Raw genomic sequence first — 19,021 nt, forward strand, 5'->3', positions numbered from 1 at the left:
ATAGGCAGTTGGGAACCACTGAAGGTTTTTGACAAACTGAATAATATTACCAGATTGATCCAAGAAAAAAAGATCATCCTACAAATGGTATGAAGGATGGAATGGAAAAAAGAAAGACTACAATATAGAGTCAAAGGAACTATTTATTAAGAAACTAGAGGACCACTCATGATCAGTCTGCTTGACCATTAGCAGAGAACCTGGATTGTCTACTTGGTCAGGGTCTCTTAGAAAAATGTGTGTTTTCACTCACAAGACCTAGGTATTCTCAAGAGGAGACCTAATGAGATGCTTTTAAGTGGTTAAACTGACCTCAGACTCATAGCCCAGAAGCATTAAAGACAGACATAAACATGTGTTTTACTACTAACTTAGGTCAAAGAGCTACAAAGAATGGCAACAAAATTAACACCTATAACAGACATTTATATAATGTCCGAAGGTGCTGTACATAGATTATCTCACTGAATCCTCACAACAGCATTGTTAAGCATGTGCTATTATCCCTGCGATTTTACAGTGAGTGAGCTGAGATTTAGAGAGGTTGTGGCTCACCCAGGCCATCTCTGAAGTGTCTGAGGTGGGATTCCAACCTAGCTCTTCCTGACTCCAAGCCCGGAATTCTATTTACTTCATTACCATGCTACCTCTTTGGTATCCTGACTGCCCCACCCCCCACCTCAGTGATATGTCAGAGTCAAACTTAAAGCCATCTTTTGGATGTCAATCATTGTACCATTCATCAACAGGGTGAGAACTGGCTATTTAGTTTGTGATACTCAAGTCAGGTGTCTAGTAGAATGTGAGAGAAATTAAGAGAACTAAGAGAATTAAGAGAAATTAAGTACAACTATTTCCTTTGTGAGGATTACTAGATAATGAAGATGATGAAAGTGTTAACTTCATACCTATTGCAGTAGTGGGATCTTGAGCACCATTCCTTTCCAGGTCAAGCCCCATTTGTGACTGGCTGACTCTATTTCACCAAATGGGTGATTTGGGCCCATGAAGAAGAACAATAGTAAGCATGGAAAAACAGCAACAATCGCAACTAGTCCCATCTTACCTTTTATGCAAAACGGTCCATCGTAGGCGGTCTTGGAGCAATCACAGGAATAACCATTGTACTTCTCCACACACTTGCCTCCATTCTCACAGTACATTCCATAGCTGGTGCAATGGCCTGAGCACCCAGGTTTCACTCCTAGAGTGACCTTTGCTCTTTCTTCCAAATCAAGAGTTACCCCATTCATCCTAAGGGAGCGAATGCAACCTAGAAATCCCCTCTGGCCTCCTGCAGCACCTGAGAGACAACACAAGAGAGAGAGACCAGATTTAATAAGCTTCATTATTGTCCCTGTCCTCACAGAGCTAATCATGCCTTGAACAACTGTGGTAGAAGATAAATTGAGAATGTTAAGAGAATCCTAGCATTCTTACTTTCAAGTTGGTTCTGTCAAAATCTACTAAGTTGAAGCTTTTCCCCCTTAGGCTGTGGCACCTAATTAAAAAAAAGGCCCTCTTTTGAGAGGCAATTGAATTTGCAGCTGAAATAAAATATTTGGAGATATCTAGACATTTTATAAGCTGTTTTGGATGTCAAGTCTGGTTTCCTATAGGAAGGTGGATGGAAAAAAATCTCTGTGAGTCTTTGCTCTTTAATCTTAGGCATTCAATCCCATAGCACAATCTACTAAAAGAAAAATAAAAAGGCAGAGAGACATGAATATATTAGCATAGTTAAAAAGTCAATTAGTCAGAAGGCACAAATGTACTAGAAACCAGACTGGGTATCTGGATACTTGCCTTAGAAAGCTCCTTCTTCTCGTTCTACATTACAGCATCTTGTCCTTGGTCCAAATTTACAATTTTAAGTAGAAGGAAGCTAACTGCATTACACTTCTTATTAGTTCAGTTTAGGTTTTCTAACTTGGAGTCAAAAATTTATAGAACAAAGAATGAGTATAATTATATCTATAAAGTGAGGTGACATTATTATTATTATTAAAACTTAAAAGAGTGAAAAGAGTTCTGGTTTTAGAGACAAAGAACCCAGGTCAAATCCCAACTCTGCTGCTTACTACCCATTTGACCTTTGACTTATTATTTATTTTCTCTATGCCTCAGTCTCCTCATGTATCAAAAGAGAGGATGGGAACAGATGATCCTTTATGTTTTTTACTAGCTCTAAATCTCTGAGCCTGATCTGTGATTTCATTGGTGTGAGGAATTCATGGTATTAAAGTCTACAGCGAGAGAGATAAGCAATTTGTCTTACATAGTCTAAGTGGGGGCTTTGAAAAGTAAAATGATTTACTCAGGGTCACATAGTCAGTATATATCAGAGGCAGGGTTTAAACCCAGGTATTTCTGACTGTTGTGCCAGACCTTTAGCTGCCATAACATGATTCCCTTTTATGATATTGCAGAGTGATTTTCTGAACATGGAATAGGTAACATTTCTGTGAAAATTTCATAGAACAAGTCATGTCAATTTCAATATAATATTTAACATAACTGAAGCTATCATCCTGGATCAGCCACTTACAAGGACCCTGGGCAAATCACTTAACCTCCCTAGGACTCAGTAATAGGATAGGATTGGGTAAGATGACATCTCAGGTGCCTTCTAGCTATAATTCCATGATCCTATGAAATGATTAGAATTTCTAAGAAAGCAATCATATATTTTTACCTGGTCCCAGACCTAAGCTCAAAGACACAACCATGATGCCTGAACTGTGTAAGGAAAGATATGTAAATGGCTAGGTGGAGAAATTGTGCTGGGGAGAAAAATAGGACTAGAGGGAGAAAGGCAGAGAGAGAAAGACCGAGAGAGTAAGGAAGGGAAGGAGAGGGGGGAGGGAGGGCAAAGGAAGGAGGTATAAAGGAGGAGAAGAAGAAGAAACGAGGAAGGGGAATGGGAAGGAGGGAGGAAGAGAAGTGGGAGGGAATGGATGGAAAAGGGAGAGAGGGAATGAGGGAGAAGGAAAGGAGATAGCAACAGGTAGGAGAGAGATTCTAGAAGTGATGGATACATGTAAAAGACAACATTTAGCATTTGTTTTCTGGAGTTAATCTTAACTCAGCTCCAGTTAAAATTAGGCTCTGGGCATTCTGATAAGCCTCTAAATAAAAAGGACAGAGTGAAAAAGGATTGTACTGGATCCTCTACCATATGAGCTCCCCAGAAATAGCTCTTTGAACTAGAGGAATCTAGGTGAATTTCTCTTCAAATATGAGAGTGAATTTGGTTTGGAAAGGGATCACTATAAACGTCTGTGTGAATTTGGGCAAGTTAAAATTGACCAGGTGGGGTGATTTGCTGTCATTCTTTCATTACCTTATCCTATAATGGAAAACTCTATCTGACATATGGATGAGCTTCCATTTTGAAAGCCATTTTTAGAGATGGTCTTTCAAGTTGGTCTTTTTAAAAAGCATTTAATTATGGCTATAAGGACATAGGGATTACTTGAAGAGAGTACATTTTCACTTTGAAACGGCCTGCATAATACTTTCCAGCTCCATGGTTTTGTTTAGATCAGAAATGTGGGGGTGCTAGAGAGCCATTTTTTTCTAAAAAAAAGAGGAAAGCATAAGATTGAAGATTTAGAGCTATAAAGGACCTTAGAGGACATTGCATTAACCCCCCCCTCCTTTTACAGATGAGTACAATGAAGCAGAGAGGTTAAGTGACTTGCCAGGGTAAGATATGAGCCCAGGTCTTCCTGATTCCATGCTGTTGCTGCTTCACACTCCTGTAATATAGTAAATTTGGGCCAGCGCTTTGCGTGAGAAAATATTTTGAGCAATAGCTCTTACCTTTGTGTGGTAAAATTCCAATTTTGCAGGATGAGGAGGTGTGGAGGGTTTCAATTAGTTGGTGAAGAGAAGATGTAAATGGTTGAAACCAAAGGTTCCTCAAAGGAGTAACATGTTTTTTTGTGGCCTATTTTATTTCAATGTGGGTTTCTTAAGAGAACATTTTAATTAAAAAAGGAAAAATACCACGTAGCTAGATAATGAAATTCCTGGTCTTGGTCGATGACTTGATTAATAAAAATTGGCTAGATTTGTTTCCAAAAAGTAATCATTTTGTTTTAAAAATTATATTAAGGATTCCTCTTTGTAATAACTGGTGAGCGTATATGGTAGCCTTTGAATAAACCAGGGATTCCTAACCTTTCTTGCATCATTGACCCTTTCGACAATTTGCTGAAACCTATGGACCCCTCAGAATAATATTTTTAAGTGCATAAAATAAAACATATAGGATTACAAAGGAAATCAATTCTCCTGAGAAACAGTTTTCAAAATACTAAAACAACAACAATAACAACAAAACCAAGTTTATGGATTTCAAGTCAAGAATTCTGGGAATAAATGATAGTAGTACAAACTCATTTACATGAAGGAGAATAAAGATTTTCTAAGTATCAGAGGGGAGAAGAGAGAATTCCAAGCCAGATAATCTTTCAATTTGATTAGACTATCAATGATGATGTCAAATTAGAATATAAATTCATTAGCAAAATCTTAATAAGGAGGATGTCAGACGATCATGAGCAGTGTCATTTTATAAAGCAAAGAGAAGTAATGGAGGTGAAAACCAATTTAAAAAAAGTTTAGTAAGTCAAGAAATAAAAGAAAAGAGGAAAGGATTTATAAAGTTATTACAGCAAGTAGTTTTATCCATTAAAGGAAGGGGAATTAACACACTAGAACCCTAAAAGCACTGTCTTGTGCATAGCTGTTTTCATGTTGTCTAACCCTGCCCTCTCCCCACACCCTGCCCATTGTCTTTATACGGTGAGTTCTTTGAGAGCAAGGACAGGTTTTTGCCTTTCCCTGTATCCACAGGGCACAGAGCCTGCCACATAGTAGGCACTTAATAAATGCTAGTTAACTTACTCATTGGTTATAGGAAAGGTGGAAATTACAGCAAGAATAATATAATGGGGAAAGCAGCTGGACTGGACCAAGTATACATAGCAGAGAACCACGTTGGAGGCAACACAGTTGTGAATGCATTAAGGAATCAATGTAATATCAAAACAGTAGGGAAAAAAATCTTAGACTTTGAAAGACATAGCAAGAAAACAGAAATAGTTCTGTCTGATGATGCTCTAGATGAAGCATAAAATAGGGAGATTCTTCACAGAGTCCAAGTTGAAGGATTCCCTCTAAATCAGGAATTCTTAACCTGGGATCCTTGACATACTCTCTCGCCCTCTCTTCCTAATCTCTTGTCTTCTCTTTCTATATCTATCTGCCTGTCTATCTATATCTATACAAATGTATATGCTATACATACACATATGTATATTAGTAACTATCTTTCAACATACTGAATGCCTTTGTAATTTGACATTTTTCATTTTATGAATTAAAAACAATTAGTCTGAGAAATGGTCTGTAGCCTTCACCAAACTGCCAAAGAGGTCCAGGGCACAAGAAAGGTTAAGTACCCTACTGTAGATGGTAATGCTTACATTTGTGTATGGCATGGACTGACTGGACGAATGCCTAGAACAGTGTACGACCTCTTGGAAGAGATCTGAAATCACTATAAAGAAGATGTTTTCCTCAGATCATAACATGCGTGTGAATGGACAATCTGAAGGAACACTTGTCCATCAGCAAACATTACAGTATGGATAGCAAGCTGGAAGGACATTTCAAAAGGAGAGAGAGGGCTGGATTGCCTTTGGGGAACTGCAAAGCTCCTCTAAGGATGCCACCTTTCTATGAAAGCCAAGGTGTATCCTTTAAATGCTAACATTTTGATGGGGATGCACTACAGCAATGGGTCATGGTATACATGATGCTGAAGTATTAAAAATGACTACTGTTTGTGGAGGGCAATGGAAGAGTATATATGGTGGTTTAGAGCAAGCAGCAACATATGACCAATGAGGGATGTTTTATGAGTGAAGTAAAATATGTCATTGAGGAATGGGTTGTTAGGAAGAAAAAAATGGACTAGTCAGATGGTAAAGGTAAAAGAAGATGAGTAGAGTGCCAGAGCTCTTCCCTGTTATTTATCCTTCTGAGGTAAAAGGAAAGCAAAAATGCCCTCCAGCAAATTGGGTAGACCTCTTGTGATGTACTCATGGGAAGACTCGGACAAGAGACCCCCAGGATGAGGAAGCATGGCTAGGTTGTGAAAGGAAGTGAATGGAAGAGAATAAGCATTTATTAAGTGCCTACTGTGTGCCAGATACCATGTTAAGTGCTTTATAAATATTATCTGATTTGATCTTTGACAACTTTAGGATGCAGATATGTTATTTTTATCCTCATTTTATAGTTGAGGACACTGAAGTAGACAGAGGTTAAGTGACTTCCAGCATAACACCATCATTAAATGTTGTTCAATTGTTTCAGTCACATCCAACTCTTTGTGATTCCATTTGGGGTTTTCTTGGCAAAGATGAGTGGAGTGGTTTGCCATTTCCTTCTCCAGTCCATTTCACAGGTGAGGAAATTGAGGCAAACAGGGTTAAGTGACTTGCCCAGGGGCATATAGCTAGTAAGTGTCTGAGGCAGAATTTGAACTCAGGAAGATGAGTCTTCCTGACTTTAGGCCTGACACTCTATCCATTGAGTCAGCTAGCTGTTCTATCATTGAGTGTGAGGCTGGATTTGAACTTGGGTCTTCCCGAATCCAGGCACAGTGTTCTATCTGCTGAGGTACTGAGTTGCATTATTGGAGAGGACATTCAAATCAGTGAGATCATGGATCCATTGGAGTATTTGATTGACATAGATGTGATGTCTCCTACTTTTCAGAGCAAAGAATAAAGTGACTTCTGAATAAGGAAGGTAGAGTATTTCAAGAATGTCATGTGCTCCAGACTTCTGGTAGAAGTAATTTCTTAAAAAGAAAACAAAAAAAACCAACCCAAACTTTTATAATAAATCTTCGTACTGTTTACCCATTTAAAAAATCTAAGTGTTGCATTTATTTTTTTAAATCATAGAATAATAAATTTAGTTAGGTCTTTATCTTCTAGAGCTAGAGCAGTTTGTTCATGTTCCTTTCAATGGATATTCCTGGCCTTGTTTGCCCTTTGATCACATAATAATGCATAAAATTTAGTTACTCTTCATAAAGGCATTTCTATATTTTTCTGAAGTCTCTACTTAGAAAAAGCAGTCCAGGTCAGTTATAGTTTTGTCCCCCCTCTTGGTGGCCTCCAACAATTTAGTGTCCTTGTCTGCTATAAGGGAGATGTCATTTAAAGATGTTTAATTGCTTGAATGGGTGTAATGTTTCTGGCTGCTAGCTATCCAAAGCTGTCAATATCTTTGAATCAGTCTTTTTAAAAAAGCTTCAACATGATCTGAAGAAGCTATTTTCTTTTGTTGGAGGGGTCTGAAGTGTGTGGGAGAATTATATGCCTGTTTTTGACACACCAGGGAGCCCTTGTCCAAGCTAAGCTGTCAGATAGCCTTAGGGAAACTCTGGCGTGATAAACTTATAGTTGCAAAAACACAATATTGGACATTACGACTGTAAAACAAAATAGTCTTTGAAAAATTTTCCCTATACAGTTGTGTCTTCACAGGGCTAACAACATTTGGAAAAAAAATTAACCATCTATTTCTAAAGGTATTATCCCCCTACTGGGCTTTTGTTGTTTCTGGGCTCTCATCAACAATAGGTCCCAGCTAGACCAAAAAAATTGGATTTGATTGGAGTGGGAATGGGACAAGAAAAGGGGCCAAGAAGGAAAGAAAAGCTCAGAACAGAAATAAATGTTGATTTCAAACTGAGACTTGCAAGTAGAATAGAAGGGGCAGCTCTGATAGTCCAGAGAACAAGGATAAGGCAATATGGTAGCTTTTTTAGGTCAAAGGGTAAAGCTAGTAAATTGCTCAATGCCTCTCAATCTCAAAAGGAATTTTCTAAACCCCTACTCATTCCATCAGAACTTGATGGTGAAGCAAACACAGATTGATTTCCAAAAGAAACTTTTGAAATTTGAAAATAAAAGTTTTTATTTTTGTTTTGTTTTGCTTGTAGTTAAAAAAGGGTTTTATGAATTTTTTGTTTAGATCACTGGCATTTAAAATGGGAGGGACAATAGATAATAACTGCCTCTGATGATCCTAGCCAAGGGAGTGCCGGGAGCACAATTACCACCAAACATACTAGGTCTCCCTGGTTGCCTTTCCTGATACCTTTCTCCATTTGAAGGCCTTTTCATATTTATGTGCCTCTCTGTGTATTCCTGTTCTCTTTGTCCATATACATATATGTTACTCTCAGTGTTTTTCTGCATGTACATCTTTGTGTCTTTGTCTTTCTACATTCTTGGGTATATACCTAGCTCTCTCTTTATCCTCTGAATGATTCTCTTGGTTGCTCCTTTTGTGTGTAACCTACTTGCTAGTGCCCCCTCCCCCCAACGATTTTGTATATACTTTGTATAAACTTTACATTTATTTATCAATGTACTTATCAGTATACTCTAGTAGACTGTAAGCTTCTTGAGAGCAAGGATTGTTTCAGGTTTTATCTTTTCATCCTCAGTGGTTGGCACAGATTTCTATCTCTCCTGAAAGGCAGAAGGCATGCTGCATTGTCAAATGCTCCAGAGTCGTGATGGGTTATTTTCAATATACATTTATTAAATGCCTACTGTGGGCCAGGTACTGAGGATACCAAGACAAAACTGAAACAATTGTCGTCTGTGAGGAACTTCTTTGCCCTGAGGGAACAAATCCTGGGTCTACCAGTTGGGACGACATTACTTTGCAGAACCTTGGGTAAGTTACTCTTTGGACCTCAGTTTCCTCAACTGTAAAATGAGAACTAGGAGCTCCCTTCCAGTTTTAACTCTATCATCCTAAATACACAGAGAAGGCATGTAATATATGCTTACTGAATTGAACTGTGTCTTTATTATCTCTGTCACCTTTCTTCCCTTTTTTTTTTTTGAGGGGGGAGTTGTGGCAATCAGGGTTAAGTGACTTGCCCAAGGTCACATAGCCAGTAAGCATCAAGTGTCTGAGGATGGATTTGAACCCAGGTCCTCCCAACTCTGGGGCCGGTACTCTATTCACTCTTCCTTTTCTTCCAGCCCTCTTTTCTCCCCATACTTAAAAAAAAAAAACTTCCTTTATCAGAGACTTGAAGTATATTTCTTAGTTGTTGATTTTGTCAAACATTGATTTGTTATTTGATTTTAATTTAAAAAATAGAGAAGTGGAACTATTAGTGTTTTTTTTTAAATATAGGTGAACTGAACTAAGTGGCTATTTCTTTTTAAATGCAGGTGGCCTTTGACAGAAAAGAAAATGTTTGCCACCACTGCCCTGATTGACATAAAGAGAAATTCTGACAGGAAGATGATCACTATATTCAATTGAGAATGATTTGAATGTATTATAGTTAAAATTACATCATTAATTGATTGTTCTCAACTTTTCATTTTGTGTAGTACATGAATCTGCTAGAGTAACTAGTGTCAAAAATTCAAATTCTGGATCCTCATGTAAAAAATATCAAACAGGGTCACACAAACCTTTATTAGTTGCAACAGTTACAATTTTCTATTTTCAATAGAGAGCCCATGCTCACCCTCTGTACTAAGAGTTATATGAATAGTAATTGTATCTATGAAAATTGTATGAGATGAAAATCTGAACTTAATTTGTAAAATTAATGATCTTATGGCTTGGCATTCAAGTATTGCAATTAAAAATAATTACAAAACATTGTGGTTATCTATAATGAATGACATCACAGTCAATTATTACAGAGGATTGAGGAAACAAAATAAAAACAGCAGGTATTAAATTTAAGGGATCAATAAAGGGAAGAATAATAAACAAGAATTGTGCTGGAGTAATAAATCTTTCTTGCTCTGAGGGATCCTAAGCTTCTAACAGTCTTCTTAGTTGTTGCTTAATTTTTCCAGTCTTTACTAAGGGAATTTTGCCCTCATTCATTCATTTATTCATACATTCAAGAATTTTTTTTAAAAAAAATGGGACTTAATCACCACTCTTTGTATAAAGAACTATGGGAACTGCTTATAGGAACCACAGCAAAAAGACCCAAGATAATGATCAATATCACATATATTGGGAGTGAACTGAAAATTTACTAAAGTTCTAACTTTAGTAACTTAATCCAGGTTAAACCTTGATTCAGGGGAGTCCTAAATCTCTGGAAGAAAAATGCAAGGAGGAGATTGACTTGCACAAATTCAGTGCAAATTTGTAAGGAGACTGAAATGGATTGACTAATGATTCCCTAAGAAGCCCAACAATAGGAAGTATCATCTGACATGCATTTCACATACAAAGAGTGCTGAGTTGGACTTCTCAAAAATCCAATTTCTTGGACTGAATTTCTTCAGACAGCATTTCCTGATTTTTGGTGAGTTTATCTTCATTTCTGCATGGTATCTCTCCTTGCCTCAGCATACAGGACAGGAAGGATTTGTGAATTCCAAGCAAACAGACCAGCCTCAAAGTAATTAATTATGTACCCTGGCCCCTTATTGTTGCTTGTGGGATCTTCCACTCCAGCTAAGAGCACTTTACTGAGAAACTACACAGCACTTGGGCTCTTTACCACTGCTTAGGGTAAAAGGCTGTGTGGGTAATAAAGTAGCCCTCACAATTCTGGAGTCGATTCTTCCATACTATGAAGGAATATGGGAAAATGTAGTGATCTAATCAAATCAGAGGCTGAGCTCCTGGAGGGCAGGGTCTTATTTATCTCTGTATTCCCTAACACAGGGCATTCCTCTGTGAAACTGAATACAAACAGCTAAGCAATATTACCCAATTTTTGTGATTTACATTTTCAGAGCAACATTACAAATGAAACAAAATGAATACTAACATGTACCCTTGTTAATTTTATAAGCCACCTATAAAATTTTTCCTTTGTCAAATGTAATCATAGTAACTTAGGGAATCACCTTCCACAGGTCTGATTTGCTGAAAAGCTTCTTTGAAGTTGCATTAGAGTTGCTTTCTTGTAGGACCTTGGGCAGCACCGTTTTTTGTATGTGTCTCTGGATCTGAAGGAGATACACTCTGGCAATTAGCCTCTAATTAACTTTGCTTTGGCTATTCATAACACACCTTGAGCTGCTAGGAAAAAAATAGACTTTTCCATTTTTCCTTTATAGGTCCTGTGTCTTTTCCTAATTTTAGCTCCACTGTACTCCTAACCTTGTTATAATTTGATTCTATATCTTTTTTTTTCCTTCAGTAATCCTTAGAATTACTGGGTATGGATTGCCTCTGGAGCCAATGGCAGAGCTCTAAGCTAGGGATAACAGATTTGGGAGTCATCAGTGGAGAAGAGATTGTTGAAACATAAGGATGATTTATCTGAAGGAAGGAGATTAGAGAGAGAAGATCATAGAGCTGAGGACATATAACATGGGGGCAGAAAAAGGAGGAAAAGCTATTGGAGGAGTACTCAGAACTGTAGGAGGAGAATAAGAATCATGTAGTTGCATGGAAGTCAAAAGAAGATAGAATCTCGAGGAGGCCAATAGAGTCAAATGCTATAGCCAGGTCATTGAAAAAGAATACTGAGAAAAAGCCTTTGGATTTGGTGATCACAAATGAGTTTTAAAAGTCGTCTGTCAGTGGAATGGTAGGGAAGAAGACTGATTGCAGGGGGCTAAGGGACAGGTGGTGAGAAAGCAGACACAGTAGACATATTAATAATAAGTCACAATTGTGTGATTTTCTCCAGTTCGCAAAGCTCTTTAAGCACAGTAACCTTGTGATGTGGGTAGGTAGAATAGATAAGCATGGAATAAGGCAGTGAAATAAGTTTGGCAGCAAAAGAGAGGAAGGAGAGAATGATTGTATCTTGGTCAGGAAAAAAAATCAAGTACCTTTTTTGGCTTTAAATAAGCAAAACCCTTGTATTTTTAAAGTCAGATTGAAAAAGGTTAGTATAGAGGGAAAAATTAAAGGCCTTAGGCAGTTAGCAACTATGTGGGAGCAAAATCTCTTCAGAATCAGGAGGGAATGTACATATTGAGCACACGCTGAGGGCTTAGCAAAAAAGCAGAGATACTGGAGGGAAAAATGAAAAGACAGAATAATTTTTTTTTTTTTTGCATTGTGTCTTGAATCTAAGACTGGTTGAATTCAGAGCTAATCAACCAATAAACATTTATTAAGCAAGGGCAGCTAGGTGGGGCAGTGGATAGAGTGCTGGGCCTGAAGTCTGGAAGACATGAGGTCAAATCTGCCCTCAAGCATTTACTAGCTGTGCGACCCTGGGGAAATCACTTAATTCTGTTTGCCTCAGTTTCCTCAACTATAAAATAAGCTGGAGAAGGAAATATCAAACTACTGCACTCTCTTTGCCAAGAAAACCCTAAATGGGTCATGAAGAGTTGAATGTGAACAACAGCAAAACATCATTTAAAAGTGGCATTTCCTGCAATCTTTTGGATAGATCAAAAGGGAGATTTTGGCACAACAAATCCCTCTCCAATGACTTGTACCAATCATGTATGCCGATTCTGAATAGTTTTCATTATAGCATTTCACTACATGAGAGTTTCTAGTTTTGATTATTGATCAACTTAGGACTATTGTGGAATAAAAAAGAGATTCATTTTCACAAGAAAAAATGTTAAAATTAGTTGGCAAACTAGAGAGAACTATTTTCTTTACGACAATCTCCACCCATTCAATGAACCAAAGCATCTTATAGACATCACCCTACAGGAAGCAAAAGGTTTACATGCTAGAGAGGTCAGGATGTCTGGTAGGTCCAGATTTTTCTATAAGGTCTGAATTTAAACATCTCATTGTATAGATACAAGAAAGGCATAAATCTAAGAGTAACTTAGATGAGACTGGTTTTAACATCCAGACAATATTTTCCTGGGTAAAGGAACGTACAATTTATAGAAAAAGAGGAGGGGGGGGGTCCTGGACTTCAAGTCATAAGAAAAGAGCAGTTTCAAAATGGAAGTAACTCATATGATGTCTACATCCAAACTAAATAACTAAAATTTTATTTTACAAATGAATTGAAAAATTGCTTTCTAGATTTACTGGAAGGTAAGTTTTGTGTAGAACAATGCCTTCTATGTAGACAATTCAGAATACTGTTGCAATGGGAGCTCATTCAGATCTGTAGCTGAAATGTACACTCCTTGGTGGCCCAGTCAGTACTCATACCCACGGGTGCAACTTGGGAATATTTATTTCTACAGGTTTTAAAAAAAACTCACACCTTCGAAATCTAGATGTAAACACACTACTATGTGCAAAACACCTGGCATTGGTAGGTCATAAAAGTCAGGAGATGAATTATCTCAATGAGAAGTTTGTTGATTGTCACATGCAATAGCCAGAATGCATACACATAGGTAGAATACATGTATGGAGGTAGCCCACACGAAAGACTATAAAATTCCCCCTAAATTATCACCCCAACTTTTATATCCTTCAGCATGTGAAAAACAAGAACAAATGGTTCCTGCCCTCAAGGAGTCTATAGTTTAAGAAATTAATTTAGGTCCTTGGCCCACCACTTACTAGCTGAGCAACTGTGGACAAATCTTTTCAATCCCTTTGGATCTCAGTTTCTCATTTGTAAAATAGTGGCAGTATCAGGGGAAGGGAAAGTAATAAGCATTTATACAGCACCTATTATGTGCCAGGTACTGTGCTAAGCTTTATGCTTTCTGACACTAAAATTCTGTTATTTCTAGGAAAGAAATCTTTGATTTAAAAGAAAAACTACTTCTGTTTAAACTATGTATTTTGAAAATGCATAAATATAAGATAAGCAGCTCTAATTTTGTAAAGAGTTTATTGACTTTGTTGAGTTGTCAAATGACAGAGTCGTTGAGCTGTAAGAAAGCAAAGGAAGGGGGAGGGGTTAAGAGCATCCCTCACCTAAGAGTGAAAGCAATTCTATGGTAGTTGGTCTTGGGGAAGAAACAGATTTTAATTGGGAGACTGAGTGGCAGACACTGAAATGGAAAACAATCAAGTTGTCAGTTGAAGCACCAGGTTTTGTAGGGGAAAATCCCCAACACAAAGAACTATTAAAAGATAGGACCCAAGGGACCCAAGGAGTATGGGAGGAGAGGGAGATAAGGAGATGTACTGCATGAGACTGAGGTTTACATAGTCAAGAGTAAAAGTGTACACAGCTCACCATATGACGTTTATATTTTTGCCCTCTTTAGTTTTGCTTCTTTAGAATACTTAATAACTCCAAATACCAAGGGAAAGCAGGGTATTTTACAAATTGGTCCCAGGAGTGGCTAGAATCCTCATTCACTCCCTCTGATTAATTGGTAGTTGATTATTAATGGCAAACTTTGAGAGGGAAGGTAAGAGAAGCAGGCAGAGAGAAAGACTATTTTCCTATTCAGCTGGAGCCCATGAGCCAAGCTCAGACAGAGGGGCTCTTGGTTTGGTACCACTGGCACTGAGGGGGACGTTTGTGCAGAGACAGGTGTGAAATGTGGGTTCTCATGTAATCTTAGCTTGTGAGAAGCACATTTCTTGCTGTTTACCTGCATTCAGTCTTCATTTTATCCTGTGCTATAGAATTTTTTTAAAAAAATCCCAAAGGAAATCAAGCAGTATTCAAACTGAGAAAAGGATTTAGGAGTAAGTTTCATGAAGACAAGGAAAAAAATGTAGATGGTTTGAGAATAGAATAGTCGCTTAATAAAAGGTGGTGCTGGAATTTTGCTTTGGAGATGAGGGAATAAAAGAAGTGGACTTAGAACTAACATTTCACCCTGTATTAACTCCCAACCCTCAAAAAATGGTCCTATTCTGTTGAAAGGGTTTGGTGTATTTTGTTCCCCTTCTTTCGATAAATGCTCCAGGCCTATATCAACCTTACCATTGTAATGCTAGAGATCTGTTGCAAGGCCCTCATGCAGGGAGCCAAATTCTGGTGGGGAGGTGTTTCATTTTTTATTTTCAGCTTGGCTATTCTGATAGCACAGTCACTCACCTGGGAGTCAGTACACAGGAAATGGAAAACAGAATACAAACACTTTCTCTCAGTTTCTAATCAGAAGACGTGAGACTGCATGCCCTTATCCCAAACTTGTTCAGCTATTAGAAGTTGCTATTTCATTGTTACACAGAACTGGGTGAATTTCACATCCACGGAGCCCCATCTTTCTTCTCTTGCATACAAATGTCTGATTTTCCATTCCCTCTGCCATTTGACATGGTAATGGCAAACGTCCATTCCCTCTTTTGGAATGCAGCATGCCCGAGGAGCAGCTGACCAAACAGAGCTTTGTGGTGTGGTTGGCAGCTCTTGTTCTCCTACACAGTTTCTAGCCAAGCTTGGCCTCAGAGAGAAGCCATAATAATTCTGCAAGTAGTTGTTTGCTCTGCTTCTTTACCTCTGCCTGGTATAAAGCATCTTTAGCGCCCCTGTAGATGGGGCACCTAGGTGGCGCCATAGTGAATAGGGCACTAGGCCTGGAGTCAGGAAGATTCAACTTCCTGAGTTCAAATCCTACCTCAGACACTTACTAGCTGTATGACCCGGAACAAGTCACTTAACCCTGTTTGCCTCAGTTTCCCCGTTGGCAAAACAAGCTAGAGAAGGAAATGGTAAACCACTCCAGTATTTCTGCCAAGAAAATCCTAAAAAAGGGTCACAAAGAATGGATGTGACCCAGATGACTAAATGACAACAAACAAGCTTTCTTTAGAGCACAGTTCATTTGCCATCTTAGGCCTTTCCCAATCCCCCTCCCATCTTCCATCTCCTGGTTATTAGCACTCTTCCCTTTTTGAAGCTAGGGCACATCATTTTGAATTCTCCTAAAACAATAGATAGCACTTGGAAACCTTTAAGGTTTTCAAAACACCTGAAAACCCGTCTCATTTTATCCTTGAGGCAGAAAGTGCTATCGTTAATGCCCATTATACAAACAGACGAGGAAACCGAGACATACACATTAAGTGGCTTGGGCTTGCCCGGGGTCACACAGCTCCTAAGAGTCTGAGGCCAAAAATGAACTTTGGTCTTCTTGAGGGCAGGCCCAGTGCTCTATCCACTGAGCCACCTCCTAGCTGCCTTTTTTTTTTTAAAGCAAATGAGAAGTCAGGTGGCATTAGTAGACATAGAACAAGACTTGAAGCCAGAATAAAATTGGCTGTGTGACCCTGACAAGGTACTCAATCTCTTAATCCTTCAAGCAATTCTCTAAGATTGTATTTTGAAGAGAATGTTTCTGCCTGCATTGTCAGAGGACATATCCTCATCTGAGAGTTCCTTCCATTAATGAAATCATAGATTCAGTGCTCCGCCCTATGCCTTAGTAAGTTGGTCAGTCAGTCAACAAGCATTTATTAAGGGTTTAATATGTACCAAGGCAACTTGCTAAGCTCTGAGGGTGTAGAAAAAGGCAAAACACAGCTCCTGCCCTAAAGGAGCCCATGTTCCAATTGGGAAGTCATGTAAATAGGTAGGCACTCAGGCTATGTATGCCCTTAGCAGAACACAAGTCTTCTGAGGTCAGGAGTTGCTATGGTTTAGTTTTCTTATCGCTGGCATCTAGCACAATGCCTGGCACTTGGTAGGCACCTAATAAATATTTGTTGATTTAAATTTATTTTTTTTTCTCAGTCCATCAAAGGATCTTGACTTATCAGCAGTATTCTAGCCCCAGGACAAATCCTGCCTCTGAAATGGGAGAAATAAGGGCACCAGATGCCATCAGACATCAAAAATGATTCCTTCTTGCCTTTTAAAGTAAACCAGGCATAAAAATGAATAAAGCCCCTTTAGATGCTGGAGAGTTTCAGATGGAATATTAACCCAACTAAGCAGATCTGAGGCTCTAAGGAAAACAGCTTCCAAAATGACTTCAGATGTTGTCAGGGAACCTATCTTCTTTCTGAAGGAAAGACCTAGTGGATTACAGTCCTTGCTCAGTGTATTTGATTTGCTGCCTCTGCCTATCTTGACCCCTTTTCTTCTGCCTTTCAATGCCCCTGATCCTGCACTGTCTGCCTTGACTCATGCCCAGACTGCCTCCCATTAGTGCCCACACCTGCTGCCCGTCTTGTCATGTTCTGGACCAGTAGCCTGGGTCCCCAGCTGGGATGCCAGAAGCTGGGTTCCCAACAGCCGTGCTACTCCTCTCTCACAGTCCTATCACTGCCGCTGTTGTTGCCAATACTCTGAGCTCCCTGAGATACTTTACAACCAAAAGGGGCTTTAGCTGAATCCAGCATGTTATCAGTCTCATTTATGTGATGACCACGGGCATGCCTGCTGCTCATTAACCCTGTAAAGAAATCTGGTCCATGGCTGCCTACATGAGATGTGAGCCTCAGCACCTGGACTATGACGAGGGAAAGCTGTGTGATGGGCGAGTTACTGCCAGGCCATCCAGGGAACCAGTCATATGCTAGCTGCTTATTATAGGACAGAACACAGAAAAGTCCTGAGTGTAGCTTTGGATAAACACCAGCAACCATTTTCTCCTTGTGGCTTTTAAAAATTTCTCTTACTTTCTTCTCTATGAAGAAAGAACTGTAGAACTGAACTCCCACTGCTTGCCATAACCTCAAGCTATCCCCCTTGTAATGATGTTTTCTCGTTGCCTCTAAGATTATGTGTAGCTGGCACTACCTTTTTCTTCTTTTATTACGCATTTTCAAAGGGGGTGATACCTTATCAATAGCAGTGTCTTGTGGCTAGATACTATGGTATTTGTGGCACATAAGTGGATGATGACCTCTTCCTTTGAAAGGTATGCTGGGTAACAGTGCACCTTCATCTAGTGACTGATGGCTAAAACCATCCACTTTCAGATCAGTTAATCAAGAAATGTAAGTAAAGGAGCAGCTAGGTGGCGCAGTAGGTAGAGCACCAGCCCTGGAGTCAGGAGGACCTGAGTTCAAATGTGACCTCAGACATTTGATACACTTACTAGCTGTGTGACCTTGGGCAAGTCACTTAACCTCAATTCCCCTGCCTTCCCTCAAAAAAAAAAAAAGAAATGTAAGTAAAAGAGGCACCGTGTTGGAGAGGTGGTATAGGTATCAAAATTTAGAGAGGAAAGAAGAGAGAAAGAGAAGGAAAAGAACAAGTGTATAAGCAGAAAAGACACATGAACCTCTGCCTCATTTAATTTAAAAGTGCAAAATGTGTGGGAAGGAAGGGATCTTAAAGATGATCCCTGTCCAGACTCTTCATTTTACAAGTGAAGAAACTGGCTGCCTAGGAGTGACTTTTTCTAGGCCTTCCATTCCGGCTCAGCAGTTAAGTGTCCTGCTGTAGGTCACACAGTGGCAGAGTACGGATTAGACTCTGTCTCCTGATTCCCAGTTCAATAGTTTGTGACAGTTTGCTTTTGTGTAACTGGATTTCATAGTTCAGGGAACTGATTGACAAGTGGGGCTGGTTCTCTTGTAGACTATTAACTGCTGTGGAAAAATTTGGAGAGGCCTTCTTAGGAGAAGTCCAGTCAGGATTGCCTCAAGGGGATAATACTGAACCCAAAGCCATCAGGAAGTTAAAAGCTAAGAGGTCAGACTTATTATGTAAAGGAAAAAAAAAAGGAAGAGAGCATAATAGTGACTATGCTAAGCTTAATTACATCCAACCTGTTTGCATAAGGATAAATACTGTGTCCCCAAGGGCACACATTTCTGAAAAGGTCACCTGACCTTTTATTTCCTTGTAATCTTCTGTCTCCCTGCAATACCTGGTTATTTGGGAAACCTTTTACTACTTGTTTGTTTGGCGAGGGCTAAGGGTGGGTCCATATCTGTGTAAGTAAGATTCCTTAGGCTTCATCTCTAATTTAAAGTTTTAGAGAGTAGTCTGAGGGCAATAAGAAATTAAGTGACTTGGCCATGGTCTTGCAGCTGGGATGTGCCAGAAGCAGAACCTGAACCCAGGTCCTTCTGACTACTGATGTCAGCACTGCCGTGGATACTATTGGCAAAAGTCAATCTTTATAAAACCTTACAAGCGCAATATTTAAGGAATATGTTAGCTTAGTAA

At 39.0% G+C, this 19,021-nt stretch overlaps 1 protein-coding gene across 1 annotated transcript in view; it reads right to left on the minus strand.

Moving 5' to 3' along the window:
- Window positions 1–376: 376 nt before the first annotated feature.
- Window positions 377–19,021, minus strand: part of LOC118850957 (contactin-associated protein-like 2) — a 75,408-nt gene continuing 56,763 nt past the window's right edge. Inside the window, exons 5-6 of the mRNA XM_036760568.1 lie at window positions 1,067–1,303; window positions 377–384 (exon numbers count right to left, since the gene is read on the minus strand). Of these exons, the coding sequence (XP_036616463.1) occupies window positions 377–384; window positions 1,067–1,303 (245 nt within the window). The remainder of the gene's footprint in view (window positions 385–1,066; window positions 1,304–19,021) is intronic.

Source organism: Trichosurus vulpecula, chromosome 5 (assembly GCF_011100635.1).
Source record: "Trichosurus vulpecula isolate mTriVul1 chromosome 5, mTriVul1.pri, whole genome shotgun sequence".
In the NCBI taxonomy this organism is placed as follows: domain Eukaryota; kingdom Metazoa; phylum Chordata; class Mammalia; order Diprotodontia; family Phalangeridae; genus Trichosurus; species Trichosurus vulpecula.